General features: G+C 40.9%; 1 protein-coding gene and 1 long non-coding RNA gene across 3 annotated transcripts in view; one reads left to right on the forward strand and one right to left on the reverse strand.

Annotated features, from left to right (window-relative positions):
- Positions 1-415: 415 nt before the first annotated feature.
- LOC114000996 lies at positions 416-2,853 on the reverse strand. Of its 2 annotated transcripts, none has more exons than XR_005565637.1 (3): positions 2,814-2,853; positions 831-902; positions 416-701 (listed from the first exon to the last, which is right to left on the reverse strand). It is a non-coding gene; the product is annotated as an uncharacterized LOC114000996 (long non-coding RNA). The 2 variants fall into 2 exon arrangements; XR_003545419.2 differs by lacking the exon at positions 2,814-2,853 and adding an exon at positions 1,998-2,167.
- A 150-nt stretch (positions 2,854-3,003) lies between these two features.
- PPP3R1 (protein phosphatase 3 regulatory subunit B, alpha) overlaps positions 3,004-16,547 on the forward strand; it is a 39,582-nt gene continuing 26,038 nt past the window's right edge. The window contains exon 1 of the mRNA XM_027745822.2: positions 3,004-3,248. Coding sequence (XP_027601623.1) covers positions 3,246-3,248 — 3 coding nt within the window. The 5' untranslated portion in view covers positions 3,004-3,245. The remainder of the gene's footprint in view (positions 3,249-16,547) is intronic.

Below are 16,547 nucleotides of genomic sequence, written 5' to 3' on the forward strand. Positions count from 1 at the left end.
TCTAGGAATATTTTATTCCTAGATATCTTATCAACTAGATTTTTTTTCCCCAAAAAGAAGAGACATCCTAGCCATCTGTATTTGTTAATAAAACAGGCAGAAAATTCCTTCCCTGGATCAGACTATTTTCTGATGTATAACCTGTCACTGTGGCCAGGTCCAGGTCCTTACTGGCAAGGCCTATTTTGCTGATTTGTTATTAACTTAAAGCTTACACTTATTTTTCAGTGTTTGTTTTGTTTTTTCCCTGTACGAAACCATTCACTTTCACTAATCACCACCTTCTTCGTGTACTTATTTTTGCCAGAGTTTTCTGTGCAGTCTCCCTGATCCACGCTTGGTTCTTCCTGCTCAAGCCTCCCCCCTCCTTGCTGTGTATCAGTTTGGGAACAGAACATTCGTCAGTCATTAACAATTTCTAAGAACTGCTCATTTATTGCTGTGCTTTGCTTCAATCTTTCAGATGAGAACAACTTCTGATCTGTTCTTGAACTCCACGGTCACCCTTCATTTATCCAGGTTCCTGAGCAGCCATCCAGATGGGATATTCCCTATTCATCTTAGCAGTTGTGCATCAGCATTTGATTTCAAGATTTCAGGTTCCTCCATGAACTCTTAAGGTAACCTTTGCTAATCTTAGATCAGCTCAGACTCCCACAAATAGGGCAACAGTGACAAGGCAGTTCCTTTTCCAGAAGGAGCTGAAGGGAGAGGAAATTACCATTTTAGACTGGCAAGCTCATGGTCTCAGCTACGGTCCTAAAAAATTAGCCTGGTTTTAAAGCAATAATCCAGTCTTCCCTTCCCCCACAAATTATCTCGTCATTCACCTTGAAGCTGGCAGAATTAATTTCAATTTTCCTGGCAAAGTGTCTAGCTGTTGCAAGCCAAATAGCAAATGCCTGAAAAACAACATCAACATGGTACCAAATCTTCTTTTTGGCAGTTTTAACACAACAATATTTTATATGTAATTATTATTTTCACATCACCACTTCATTTGTCACAGTGTTATGCGCTGTGTCATGGTGCTCCAAAATAAACACATTCAGCAGAGAGAGCACAGAAAGGGAAAAACAGCAAAGGGAATGTGAAATCAATCCATCTTTATTCACTATTTTATTTTATCCTTCACAGAGGTTTTTAAAGGCGTCATTTGGCCTACTTAAAACTTCATAATATATAGAGATCACTCCCCGAGGGTCAGCCTTACTTATGCAAGCAGTTGCATTGCCCTAAATCTTACCTCAAAGGGGTTACTAAGACTACATCTTTAATCTGAGTTTGCATTCAGCTGTATCAGTTGTTTTATTTTGTAGACTGTCCAAGGTACAAAGCACTACCTACTGTCATGAAACCACAAAGATACATGCATACACTTCTAAGAATTATCTCATCCCTGCACAAATCCTTTAGTTTTGTATAATTAACTATTAACAGTACTGAAACACAGTACTCTAAAAATCTGTTAAGTATGGGGGTTGGACTAGATGATCTCCAGAGGTCCCTTCCAACCCTAAATATTCTGTGATTCTGCGATTCTTTACTTAACAGCTTCAAGCCTGGATAGCGTCTTGCAATATAACATTAAAAACCTAAGGAAAATAACAGCCAGGACACAGGGAGAGCAGGCACCTCTCAAAGCTACATTTCCAAAGGCTCCTTGTGCTTGTGCTGAGCTTTCTCCCTGCCAAGATTTTTTTTTTTCCCTTTTGCAGAAAGCAGAAGTCACACGAGGAAGAAAGCTTAAGAAGCAAGGGCTCCGGCAGCACAGCTTATAAAAGTACATATATATATGTGACATAAATATATATACAGCTTATGGCTGAGGGGGACCAGCCTAAGCAGAGGGTGTGTGGGAGAACAAGGACAGCTCTGGCAGCTTTCAGGAGCCTTTCCCCAGGAAGAGGCCCAAAGGAGCAAATGTCACTGTTGTTAACAGCAGTAGCTGTAGTAGAGCAATAAACCTCAGGTTTATTAAGGTGTTTCAGCCTTACTATTCAGAGGTTTATTCTCTGCTCCTTTGTTCATACTTAGGAATCCCCGTCCTTGGGGCTTTTCAAGACTTTTCATGCCTTTGCTGTGGCCACACAGTTGCAGCTGACCTGACCCAGGACTGGAAATTGTCACACGATCGATCGTTTGTGAAATCATACAGAAAAAAACAAAGTTTATATTATCACCCAGAATCAGTTCTGGGTTAGTAGCAAAAAAAAAACCAACCTAAAAAACAAAAACCAAAACACCGAAAAAACAAACCAAAACAAACCAAAAAAACTCAGTGTTTTTTTTTCTGTAGCAACACTCAACACACAAGGCCTTGTAAAGAGGATCTGCCGGCAGCAGAGCAGTCCCTCAAAATGCCTTTTCCTTGCACTCTTATGAAGAGCAGCTGAGGGAGACGGGTTTGTTTAGCCTGGAGAAGAGGAGGCTCAGGAGGGACTTCATACAACAGACTGAAAAGAGGTTGTAGTGAGGTGGGGGCCGGTCTCTTCTACCATGCCTGCAGTGAGAGGACCAGAGGACACGGCCCCAGGCTGAGAGAAGCCAGACAGATTAGACATTAGAAATTCAGATTAGATAGATTCAGATTAGTTATTAGAAAAACAGTTTTTCAGTGTTCGGGGTGGCCAGGCATTGGCACAGATTGCCCCAGGGAGGTGGTGAAGTCACCATCCCTGCGGGGCGTTTAAGAGACATCTGGATCTGGCACTGGGTGATGCGTTTTAGGGGTTGAGTGATTTAGGGACTACAGTGATTTATGGGTTACAGCAGTCGGCAGTGGTACTGGGTTCACGGTTGGACTCGACGACCTTAAAGGTCTCCTCCAACACTGATGATTTGACGACTCCGCCGTTTCCCCCCCTCCGCCATTTTGCCCCCCTCCAAACCTCCCCCCTTTCCCTCGCGGTGACGTCACGGCCCGGCCCCGCCCCGACGCGGCGGAGTGCCCGGATGTGGGAGGCCCCGCCCCCGCCGCCCCGCGCCAGCGCCGCTCGCGCCCCCTCCCTCTCTCCCTGCCTCCCTCCCTCCCTCCGTCCCTCCCTCGCTCGCTCCGTGCGCGGGTCAGCGGAGCCTCTGCCGCAGTGCCGGGATTTGGGAGCGGGGAGCGGGGCCGCCAGCGGGATCGGAGGAGCGGGACCGGGGAGCGGCAACGGCGCCGGCGACGCCGGACGACGCACAGCGAGGGCCGGGGCTCGGCGGATTCATCAGCGGGGGAAGACGCCTGACGCCCACCCGCCGCCATGGTGAGGGACCCTCCTCTCGCTTCCCCCCTCCCTCCCTCGCTCGCTCTTCCCACCTCCCCCGCTCTCGCCCCGCCGGAATATTCCAGACCGGGCCGGGCGGGCCCCCCACCCCCGCGGCCCCGGCGCTGCCCTGCCCCTGACCCGGCTCCTCCCGCCCCCGGGCCGGCCACGTCCTCCTCGCCGGGCTCCCCTCCCTCCCTCCCGGCGCTCCCCGGGGGCGGGCGCGGCCCCCGCTTGCCCCCGCTTCCCCCCGCCGCCCACGGAGCCCCGCAGCCTTCCCCGCCTTCTGCGTCCGCCGCCCCGGCAGCGCTGGGGCTCGGCCCTTCCCTTCCCCGGCACCCCGGGGGGTTCGCGTTCTCCCCCCCCGCCACCGGGGGCTGCGCCTCGTCCGCTCTCCAGATGCACCGGGAGCTGTTTGGAAAACGAAACCCCGGTGCCGTGCGGGGGTTGTTTGGCAGCTCCGCGGGGTTCTCCCCCCCCCGCCCCCGGTGCAGCAGCAGCGCTGTGCTGTTGGTGTGCGGGGCCCGCAAAGCTGTGAATGCACGTAGCCCACGGGCTGGGTGATGTGCTCTTTAACGGGGATGGTGCTGGGAGCTGGCGCTTCCAAATGGGATGGTTTGAGGTGAGGTATGCCGTGTGTCCAGGTGTGCGTGTGGGACAGTCGCTCTGTTTTTTCGATCATGACGGTTTAAATTTCCCTTTTTACTGCCGTAAAATTTAACCCGGAGATACAGTATGGAGTCCTGTAGTATTTTACGTCGACACTAGGGGTTGTCTCCTTCTTTTCGCCGCTGCCAAGAAATCAACGCCCTTTTTTTTTTTTTTTTTTTTTTAATAAACATTTGTTTTAGCCCAAATTATCCGGTGCCCTGGCTGCAGGAAGACCCTGGCAATATTTTGGTTTTACAGCTGGAGAAGTGCAAGCGGTTTAAATTTTCTTCGTTCTTAACCCTTTCACAGCAAGGCCAGCTGTTTATCACATTTCACATTAGACCTCGCAGGGCCTGGGGGTCAAAAATGGGTTTCCTTTTGTTTTTAAGCAGGGCATTGCAGAGTTTCCTTTAAAAATTAAAGTTGTGGCAGAAACTAATGCGCCATGCTCAGGCTGTTTATTTGTGTACGCTTTAATATTTGTTAGATGTGCATTCAGAGAAATGTTTTGAAATGTGTAAAGGTTTCGTTCCAGTTGGGAGTGCATTAAGACCATGATTAAAAAATGCTCGTATTTTAAGAACAAGGTATTAATAAAGTTGAGACTTAAAAAGAAAAAGAAGTTATTATAATTTAGGCCATGGTTGCAATACTGCTAATTACTGTGAGTGTATAGATCATCATGGACAGTGATCATCTCCCACAGAACAGTTGTGCTCCTCCTGCCAGTAGCTGGGACTTCTGTGAAAATTTTGTTCCCAAAGACTTGCCTGATGAGAGAGACTAACATACACAAAAAGAAGGAAAATGTTGTTTAATCGTGATGCCCGTGTGTGTGTTAATGACTTGTAATGAACTTAACTTTCAGGTATGATTACCTTTGATTAGTTTTTCCCTCCATCCTGTCAGTTTTTGGTGGTATAATCATGTTGATTATTACTTTGTCACTTCATGAATAGTATTTGTGTATGATCCATTGCAATGTGGAAATGCAGATACTGTGAAAAAAAGGTGTGCTGGATATTATCTCTACCAGTAAATGTGCTTGTTTTCTCACAGAAGCATAACAACGCTGGGAGATTTTTCCCTGTGGTTGTATCACTACACTGGTTCGGGTAACACCTGATCTTAGGTGCCTTGTGATCTGAAAACTGACTAAACATTTTAACAAAAACACTCCCACCGTTTCATTTCAGTTGCCGTACTTCTTATTGTCATTACTCAGTGGATGTTTTCACTGAAAGAGTTCAGTTTTAATGACAGAGTACATCTTACTTAAACCTTTGTGTTATTAGAACAGAGCAATTTGTTTTTCACAGCTTGGAGCAACGTTTCTTCTGTGTTCTTACAGGACCAGAGATCTGACAGTTATGGTAAAAAAAAGGTGAATGTATTGGTTCATAGTAGGTGGCTTAAGATAAAAACATCTAGTGAGTCAAAGAATGTAGTTCTGGATGCTTTGGTATAGCCAGTTCTAAAATAATCTGTCAGAGCATACGATGATGAGTCCATTACATAATGCCAGAAGTAATGTTGATAAGCTATTTTTGTCAGAGTTGACTTAGCAAGTTTTTCCTTTGAGTAGTGTTTTCTAGGAAAAGGTAAACAGCACAGACAGAAGGTATTAAACAGTCTTAGTTTTGGATAGATAAATTGTGTTTTCTTGGGATGGTCTGTGTTCTGGTTCATATCCAGCTCTTGAACTTTATAGTTGTAGTACAGAAGCCACAGAATTCTACAGGAATCACCACAAACATATTACACAGTGCACCCATCTTAGCTACACTATTCCCTTGTTTTGACTTACTTCACTTGAGCAGTAGTGCCTCTGGTGAATTTTCTCCAGCCAGAACTGATTTAACACCGTTCCTAAATTACTGGAGTCAAGAACCACCAAACCATTTTTTTTTTTTTTTGCAATAAAACAAAGAAAAAGAACCCCGGAAGACCATCTTAAATAATTGTTTGCTATTTAACAGGGAGGTTATTAAGTACTTTTGATTCTTAGCTGAACAAAAAACTGGTTATTCCATTACAAAATCATAATTTCACTGCTATCATGACAAATATCTGGATAGTCAGTTCAGTGTTGTAACAGCTGGCAGGAACTGAAAGGCACTCACAGGGTCTATCTTCCAGCCCACTGATGGGCTTCTGCCACAGGTGGAATAAATGGTCTAGGGTTCAAACTGTGAGGTTCATGTGCAAGTGTGAAGTTTTTTGCAGGCTTATTTAGGCCAGGTAGTTTAATGGAAGATTTTATTTTGAAAGTGATTCTCAGAGACCAATTTGAATATGCAAGTTTCTTTAACGATGTGATCTAAAAAGGAAGATAGGGCCTGTTGATGCAGAAGGAGACTTTTTAAAAGTAATTCTATTTTTTTCACCATTTCTGTGGTAGAAGTAGAATTCTGGTTTTATATGATTAAACCATTTAACAATAGGGAGGAATAAAAATTGAGTAGTTGAAGGGAGAATGGTTTGTGGTGGGCATACCTCAGAAACTTCAGTGTATTCATCATCTAACGAATGCATCTGGCTTAGCAATGAAAGGGAAACTTTAAGGGAGTGAGATTAATAATGTCTAAATTGTGGGTTTTATTCATATCTTAAAGGAGATGGGACTGTCTTCTGTCAATCAGTGCCAGAAAAGGCGGATTCAGTAATTCTGGTATTCCTGAGGAAGCAAGATGAGGCAGAAATGGGCATTTTGTGCCGAACCATTTCTTCGTCTGCTTCTGCCTCCTCACAGTCAAGTTGGAAGGGACCACAGTGGGTCATCTGGTTCAACTTCCCTGCTCAAGCAGGGTCATTCAGATGGTTCTGGAATATCTTCAGTGAGGGAGGCTCCACACCCTCTCTGGACAACCTGTTCCAGTGCTCAGTCACCCTCACAGGACAGGAGTTCTTCCTCATATTCAAGTGGAACTTCCTGTGCATCAGTTTCTGCCCTTTGCCTTCTGTCCTATTGCTTGGCACCACTGAGCAGAGCCTGGACCATCCTCTGAAACCCTCCCTTGAGATACTGATACACATTAGTGAGGTCTCCTCTCAGTCGTCTCTTCTCAAGGCTGAACAGGCCCAGTTTCCTCAGCCTTTCCTCGTAAGAAAGACACTCAGTCCCTTAATTCTTTGTAGCCTCTGTTGGACCCGCTCCAGATCTGTGTCTCTCTTGTCCTGAGGAACCACCATTTCCATCTTTTGTGTCAGAAAGACCTACAAAAGGTTGAATCCAGCAATGAAGATCTTGCAGCTTTCCTGTAGCTGGCTGTTGAATCAGTGCTCACCTGGCAGTGTTACAGAAGGAATAGCTTTTTTTAATTGTAGGTGTGCTTAATAGTGTTCTCCTACTGTAATTCATAAATTACACTTGCATAAGGTTTTTTCAACATTGCTATGATTTCCCTTCTAGTGAAAAGAATTATTTTACTTTCCTTCCCCTTTTTTACTGCCTGTGTTTAGCTGTGTTTCACTAAAGAAAATTTTACCCTCTCCTAAAACGTTTTAAGTCTGAATGGTAGTTGAGCATGAAATTCTTATGACTTTGGTTTAATTACGTGAAATGGTGACAGAAAATTGTATTCATAGAAAAATATTTTTTTGTGATTTGAGCTAATATATGACTCCTTGAAAGCAATTTTCTCTTAATTTCCTTGCCTTTCCTCTTCCCTCCCAAGCCTGTTCTCCCTGCTCTGTGGAATACCATTTGTGAACTTGTAATTGGGAGAAAAAATGCACTGTGCTGTTCTTTGTTCACTGGTAGCCAGTTCATTTAGTGACACATTTCCCAATTTTCCATCCTTCTCCTCTTCTGGACTATATATTTTCTATTTTCCTGAGCTTGTTTATTCCTTTGTATTCCCTACAGAAAGACCATGGGGGCAAAGGGAGCTGGCTGTTCTCGTGCTTCCTACATGTTGTTTCTTTGCCAGAATCAGCAGAAACAGGGAAGGTGCTACTGTGCAATGTCCTTGTCACGATCAAACTCCTCTGCTTCTGGAGGAGCAAGCACTGTGAGGATGGGGGAGTAAAGACTGAAGTGATGGGGAAGGAATGATGAAAGACGTGGATCTACATCAAAAGAGGAATGAAAAGTGCTTGTGCTTAAAGGTCACGCAGTTGGAACCTCTGAGTAGGATGCCATTAGAAAATAGGCATGTTGTTTGACTTGCAGGCCAATGGTAATTAAAATATAAAAAAGTTGGAACTCCTGGAAACAGTAAGAATTTTATTGGCTGACTTGATTATATAAATTACTTAAACGTGTTCTTTCTTTCCCGAAGTCTGTAAGAACGTATCTTGCTGTGCTCTTGTGAGCTGGTAAATATTGTCCCTGTTCTGCACATGAAAAAGGATTGAGGTCATGGCAGGGTAATAACTTACCCAAGGTCCCTTTTATTGTTTAGAAGCTAACATTAGGGTGTGATACTGGAAATGGATGATGTGTTTGTAGCTCTGAAAAGAAATATGTCTGAATCAGATTAACTGCTACAAATTTTGAGGTCTTGAGCTGTGTGTTGTCCACTGGGCTTGGGGCATGGGATGGTGTGCAACCATTAAAAGCTTGGTCACACACTACCTTCTTCCAACAGCTTTGTAACACAGTGTTTGCCACTTAAAGCAACTTCCTTTAGAGATTAGACCTGGAAATGGGCCTTTAATGTCCCATAAAAGCTACTCTGTTTCTTCGATGTCAATAGCCTAAAGTAATCTTGACACCAGCAGTGTCAGAAAGATCGGCTGCAGAGATTGCCTTAATGTGCTGAGTGAAGTGGGAAAGACTTGGACACGAACCAAGGTCTTTTAATCTGGAACAGACAGATCTTTCCGTGTACCAGTTCAGGTATTCTGGGGAAATACAGCACTAGAAGCAATATGTTCTGCCTGATGTATGATGTAGCTACATTATTTTGGTCACTGTGTGAAATACTGTATTTCCTTAGTAATACTGAGGTGACTTTAACCAGGGTTAAGCTTAAACTATGGCTTATCTTCCTATTCAGAGTTGGGTTTTTTTGTTTGTTTGGGTTTTTTTTGTTTTGTTTTGTTTTGGTTTTTTTTGTTAAGTTTCAGGTGTGTCTAAGAATAAACCCCTTGTCTTTCAAGTGAGGTGATTTTTGGAGTGTCCATTCTTTTTAATCTTAACATTTTGTGTAGCTTGAAAGTTTGGGTTTGGTAGCTGTACTTCATTAGGCTTTTTCCACAAACAGAAAGACCACTTTTTGTGTATTGCTGCTAGATTGTACCTACCACAGCCACAGGCAATTCGGGTTGTTGATGCTGCAAAACATGCTGGAGACTATATCTGACTCACTTGTAACTTGACAGTCACTTGGCCCTGCTATTGATACTCCCTTCCACAATAAAGGAAGAATCCCTCAGGATATAAATAATCCTTAACTGCATTAAAGAAGTCTAGGAAACCCTTTAAATGCTGTGGATTAAAGGACAACATTTCTCCTGAACTGCCAGTAAAAATCTTGGCTTCTGAGCTGTAAACAGGTTGTGCCAGTTGGTGAATATTTGCAAAGTCTGTGTTGATGAACGTTTTTAGACAAACTTAAGGCAAAGAACAGGAACTCCCCCAGTAAACTGATACTGTGCTTATTCAGCCAGCTTGAAGTCCACAACACTTTATAACATTGTCTAAGTTACGTAAAGTAGGAATTTAAAAAAAAAAGTGTTAAGGCATCTATTGATGAAATTCTGTCAGAATTTGGGAGGGGCAGGAGAGGAAGGAATGGGATAACAGATAGGAAGCCCAGAAATGAAAGCCAGGGAAGACACTGAGCTACTGGAAAAATAGATTTGGCTGTGATTCTCACAAGAATATAATCCTTGGATCATTTTTAAATGCTGTGGAACTTTTTCTTCCTCCAGTATATTCATGACAAATATGGAAGTTTTTTACCCTTTATTTTCAGCATCTAGAAACCACAAGACTATTTTTCTACCTCTTTTCTGTTGTCACCCTGTGAGTAGCCCTCTGTGTATGTTTTCAGGTGTTTTGGTTTTTTGGAATAGGTGGTAAAAACCGAAAAAGCTGTTGTTTCACTGCTGACTGTGTAGGTTCTGAATAGCATCACTGAAGTCAAAAGAAGTCACTTGAATTCCCTCTGGTCAATGATCCTATGACTTGCAGAGAGGACTTTAAAAGGAGTTGTTTTCAGGTTCTTTTTTTTTTTTTTTTTTTTTTTCAATTGAACTTCATGGATATGATTTCAACCCTGAACTTGTGAAGGAGAACTCATGTACTCGGCAGGCATGAACAGCTTTTCAGTGCTGTATGTGTAAGATGTTCCCTTGGGGAAGTTTAATTTAGTATTGAGCCACTGCTAACAGGCTTAGCACCTTGGTATCTGAGCAGTCATGGGTCAATTTTGTTGGTAATGCTGAAGTGTCACTTCACAGATTTTTTTAGATTAAAGCTTTATTGAATGTGGATCTGCTAACAAGTCTAGGAAAAAAAACCCTGATAAATAGAAGAACTTCTAAACAGCAATAATAAAAATGCTATATGAATAAATAGACTTGATTTTTATATTTGGCTTAAATAGGCTATCTTGGTACTCTAATCACTGTTCTTCATAGGGGTGTTGAGCATAATATCTGTTCTTTACTTATTCTCAAACTTTTTCAGTGATCCTTATAAAAACAGTGTTAGTTTTCCTGAAACATTTTATTCAAAACAGTTTGTTCATTTTAGTAATAAGATTAAAGCGTTTGCGTTAGGTACCACTTTTTTTTTTTTTAAAAATTTCAGACAGTGCATTGAAAAATCAGATTAATAATACATGTAATTTGTAAAATATGATAGGTTAGTAAGTTTGTAGTCTTGGATATTAGAGTGCACCTCTAGTGTTGGTGCAGCTGAGTTTGCCAAAGGTCACTTCTGAAAAAATCTCTTTTGAGAGGCCTTGAAAAAAATGGAACAGTGAGTTAGAAGGTGACAAAATGTCCCTTCGTGGTGAGAAAACAAAAAGTCATATGAGTAAAAGGGACTAAAACTGAGTGGAAGGAGAAGATGGTGATTTAGGATTTAGGCATTGCATGATGTAGTAATACTTCACTGCTCTGTAGCAGGGGGCAGAGCATCTGAAGATTCCAGAAAAATTGTTTTGAGGAGGAGAGTGTGCACGGGGTTTAGCAGAGGTTTTATCTTGGCTTCTTTCTAAGAGCTGTTGCTCAGCTTCTGTGCAGTGTGTGTGAAGTCCATCCATGTTACCCAGTGTTTCCCAAAGAGCTGTTAAAACTCTTGTTTTAAAATCAGAAGTGCCCTTTGGTTTGCGGTTCATATTACTGGTGTACAAATGTATGCACATTTATTATCCGCTGCCTTTAAGGTTTGCAAACAGTAAATTTTGGAAAGTATGGCATATGAGGAGATGAGATGAGGAGTAGCAGAAGGATGACAGCCTGTGGTTCAGAGGGCAGGTTGTGTTTACATGCACAGTTGGGTCGGTCTTTGGGGGGTTGGATGCACTTACTTGTACTGTGCCTTGGACTGGAGTCTTGACTGGGAACAACTGGGAATTATTACTGGAAGTCACTGGTGCTCTGTGGGGGTGCATCTGCTTGACTTATTTTGGGACCTGCAGACCATATAAGTAGTAGTAATTTTTCTAATGCTGCATTGTGTGTACTTTTATGCTTGCTTTTATGTACATTTATGACTTTAAAAAATTCACAGCTCTTCAGGAACAGCTGTTTCTGGTTGTATTGCCAGTTACAGCAACTAATGAGCTTTGACTTCTGTCAGGATGAAGGGATCTTTTCTTTAGCAAGTGCTACGAACCTTTCACTTACAGATGTTGGCAGTATTTTGGTAATGAGATTTTAGATAATTCTTCAAACATTTGACATGATTGTTTATAAGCTACTGAAACTAGGTTGGAATTCTAATTTAATCTTTTGAGTACCCTTTTATTAGCTTGTAACAAAGTGACAGATGTCTCTATTTGATACTCAGTATTTACATTCCTGTATATAAATACAAGAAACAAGTCAGTTCCTGCCCTGAAGAACTTTACCTAAAATATTCTATCTTTTAAATCACATTTGAATATTACTTTATATAACCAGCTCCTGAATGGACATCATCTCAGCATTATAAGTCAGTAGTTTCTCCATGACACAGGTTATATAAAGAAAACTCTTTCGAGGTTTTGGAATACTCCATAGCAGTGAAAACCTTAATTGAAAGCATTGTGGTATTTTTTATGTTTTACTATATTTCATTTTGCTTTCCTTTCATTGTGAAGTCTGTGATAATTAGAAGAGGTTGGAAATTTGCAATGCATCTTTTTTCAGAAAACCAATTGCTAATTTTTCTGAAGTTCTAGAGTGTTGGCAATTAAGTGTTCACTTAGAATGGAAGCTGGTAATGCCCAGAAGACCTGTTTAATGTTGTGTAAAATTCTTAATATTGTAATTACAGTGGTTTTGATCCCTCTGCATCGTATCAGAGTTTTGGTAGGGCCTGTTTTCAAACCATATGGCTCATCTTTATTCTTTTCTGAATTCTTCATGAATCCTTGAATGGCATAAACTAAACCTGAGTTTGTTAAAATGTCTCAGTTTAATAGGTGGCACCAATAAGTTCTGATTAAGTTATTTTCCTTTAGTAAAAAAAACAAAACAAACAAAGAAAATAACTAAGATTAGTGTTAACTATGGTTAAGAATACCAGAGTACAAATAATCTCTATTTTTCAAATTCAGTATCTGTGCAATAATTCCCCTTCAGTACAGTCTGCTTCTTCCTTTGATTTGCACATCTTTCCCAGTTCTGCATCCTTGACACCTTGATTGTTTTCTGTTCTTGTCAGTTTGTGAAATCAAATCCCATTTTTGATCTGTCTTTTCTGTTTTGAGATAACGTGTCATTTTCACAACTCTTCACAATGTTCTTCAACCTCTTTTGTGATGGATCCTGAATGACACTTTGCCTACTTGGTGATCTTTTTTACTGTGCTGTTTCCCCTTTCTCCCTTCTTGTTGTGCAGGCTTAGAACACTCACCTCCTTTCAAGCTCATATTTCCCTTTTTCACGCTAAGTGATACTGAACTGTTTATAAGTTTGTTACATGGGAAGAAGGGCTGGCAGCAGCACCTATTTCTGCAGCCTGTTTGTGCAGTACTGTGTGCTGGCCTATGTGACTTTCCTGTTTTAAGCCCTTGTGGTAGAGCCTGTGTGAACTGCTGGTACTTTCTGAATTGGCACTTAAACTTCCCTGCTCAAGGGTGTTTTAATAAAACTGATAGTAAACTGTTGTGTGCAGTAGAGCTGCATTGTCTTTCTTTTTCCTCCAGGCCTTCTCAGATTCATTTAAAATACATCTGCAACTGTTCCCAAAGCCTTACCCTTTACACTTAACGCATTACTGAATACACTGGTAAAGCCTAAAAACTTAGGATAATCAATTGGTAGAGAAAGATGTACAGGTCATGTTGTTCTTGACTGTTTCCAACCTGCTTCTTGAACAGGAAATTATATTCAACAGCAGTGTAGTCTTTTACACTAAGGAGCATAGTACTGTTATATGTTGCAGCATAATCTGTTAATGTATCTTTGCTGTTTTCTTTCCTCTCTACAGATACCACTTGCAGTGAATCTGCTGTGTCTAAACCCCCTAAAATATGAAGCCATCTAAACTTACTTTCTACCTGATAGTGATCTTTGCTTGCTCAACTTGGTTAACAGTTTGTGGCAAGGGACCTTTATGAACTACATGAGGAGCAAATACATTAATTAATGCGTTTGTTGGCTGCTGTTGGAGGATAATATGGTTCATTTTATTTCCATGTACGTTCTCATCTTTTATGTTTGTCTCAGCCTGATACAGATGTGAGATACATCTGATGAGGCACAAGGACCTATGGCCATTTCTTGCGGAAATTAGGAAGGGGATTTGTTTTCTTCACTTGGGGTTCTGTGACTGCTGTAGCTCCTTTTCTGCATTTTGGAAAACCCTCTTCAAAGAGAAGTACTCTTACTCCTTTCTAATGCTCACAGCATTGCAGAAGAGTAGTAGGAGGAAACTGATATAATGATTGGGTTTTTTTTGCCTGTAGAGTTCAGGCTTTCAGTGTTACGTGTGATCTTATTGGTACAAGCAAATTCAGGAAGTTCAGAAACTTCAAAAGACTGTGCTGTCCTAAGCTTTACTCATTCCTTTTATTTGGAGTGTCACAAATCGTATTTTAAAGAGGTAGTTTTTGATTCTACAGATGTTGATAGCACTTGCTTTTAGCTTTTTGAAGACTACTCAAAAATAAGTTTAAGTTTGCAAGCATAGTAACAAGTACTGTACCTTTAAGTGACCAATTTCCACAAATGACTAAAGAGAGAAAAGAAAGCCTGTGTTTCACACTCCTCATCGATCCAGCAGCAGGAGTGTTTGACTGGAAATATTACAGAGAATATAATTCTTTAACTATTTCTGTTAATTTTGCAGGGATATTGAATACCAATTAACTTGGCAGAGTTTTTACTGGGATTGTTCTGGAGAGCTGTTTGCTGAAGCTCCCTAGTTCTTTTTGGTTTTATAGTACCTGGAAGTACAGAGAATTAAATTGGCCTAATTGAAGGCAGCCTCATGAGAGCGTGTCTATAGATAACAAATTATATTTCAATATAGCTTTAGGTCATTTAATGTCTTCTTGTAAAGTAACTGTTCTGTTTCTATTTATATGTAGGTCAGCCAGTGATTAATTCTGTTTTGTTGGATGGACCACTCTTCTATTGCTTTGTGTTGAAGTGTTTGGAGCATTGTCTGTTTTCTGGGAAAAATCTGTTTTATTTCCAAATTGTTGCAGAGAAAAGCAGAAGCTGAAAGAGCTTTAATTACCTACTAAATATTTTACCTGCATAATGAATGTTTTGAGTCTTTTGGGTAGTTTTATCTTTCTTCATTTGACAGAGTATGAGATGCTAAATAATAGCTTGAGTATAATCCATTTTAATTCCTGGTGAAAACTGTGCAACTTTGTAGTCCCTCCAGGTTCTCAGTGATGCTTGCATACTTAGTCTTAATGTTTTGAGTGAAGTTTTATTTCCTTTGTTCTGTGTTATTCTACTTTGCAAATCTGAAATTGTTGTTCTTTCACAGGAGTGTGACACAATTTACTGTGTGCAGTTGCTTGGATTTTCTATGTTCCTATTCACTGAAGGGGAAAAAAAATCCTTCTTATTAATGAAGTGATTAAATTGGAGAAGATCATAAGTGTCTGATATCCAGTTTATGTCCATCAGTGTCCCAAAGAGAAGATCAGTGTATATGCTTTGTTTTTTGTTTCTCTTTAATATCCTGTTAACTGTAAGTTGCTGTAATTTCTTTGTCATTAAGATGTTGACCCTTAACTGTGATAATCCCATGACACCTTAGTCACTTGTTACAAACTTCAGTCACTTTTTATGCTTTCTCCCATACTCTTCAGACAAGCTTTTGCACTACATACTTACTGAGTTGCCTTCTTTGAAGTACTCTAAAACTCTTCAATGCTACTTTTGTTATGCATAAAGATTTGTGGTTGTTTCTTGTTTGTTTCAGGTTTGTGGGGTATTTTTTGTAATTTGTCATTGATATGTCTGTTCCCTTGCAGTCTTTTGTATTTTCTACCTTTCTGTGTACTTAGATTACAAATTTTCTGGACAGCCTGATTTCATTTTCACTGGAGTGGGGTTAGTCCATGTAACAGCACAGTCATGGGGTGGATTGATTTAGAAACTTAATTGCAGTTATCTTTAAAGCTGAGAAGAAAGCTGCTGTTGCCTCCTCCTTAGCTCCAGGAGTTGAATAAACTCCAGTGAAGGGGCTTGTGCAATACATTAACATAAGTGGAACAGATAAATTAGTACCTTGTAAATATTTTGTGACTCCTCCAGAGGCAATGGAGGAGCAACCTGTCTTACCCCAACGACTTCCCAATGTGAACTCTTGATTACATCAGAACTTAGTGTGATTTAGTGGTGGCAGAACTTTATTGTTCCCCTGCTAAAGGCTGAGTTACTTCAGAATCTTCCTGGGAAACTCCTTTCCTTGGCTTTTGGAGAGTTCATTATTCATTTATGCACTTAAAATTACAGGGTTCTGAGAATTTTCGAGAGTGATGCAAGCTTTAGAAATGCAGCTCTGAAGTGATTGCATAAGCAGGCTGGGTTGTTGCCTCTAAAGAGTAGCAGCTGGGAACCGCCAAAAGCAAAATTGTGAATTGTACCTTAGCTCATAAAGTTAACACTTCTGTTCCTGTCACTGCTTTTCTCTCAAGTTTTATTTACAGATTGCTGTGTTTATGCAAGTTTTTGCAGTGAGAGCTCTTATTGTTTTGTATGAGAGCTTGTGGTTTCTCATATACGTGAGATTTTGCTTTTCTCCTTCAAATAAGATTAATTTGTTAGTTTTCTGTATGTGGCACAATCAATTCTCTGCCTCACCTCGTTTTAAAAACTCACTGTGGTTGTCTCTGGCACTGTTTATTTACTCTTGTCTACCTGACAATACTGCAAGCTCTATTAGGGAGATCATAAAATAGAACAGAAAATGTGAATAGTCACACGTATTACAGAGGTAACTATTGAGTTAAGTTTAAAATAATCTCGTTATTTCGGTTTTTATTATGTCTTCCTCAAACTTGTGTGAGGTTGTTT

Source organism: Pipra filicauda, unplaced genomic scaffold (assembly GCF_003945595.2).
Source record: "Pipra filicauda isolate LSUMZ 115617 unplaced genomic scaffold, ASM394559v2 scaffold504_size407168_pilon, whole genome shotgun sequence".
NCBI classification, from domain to species: Eukaryota; Metazoa; Chordata; class Aves; order Passeriformes; family Pipridae; genus Pipra; species Pipra filicauda.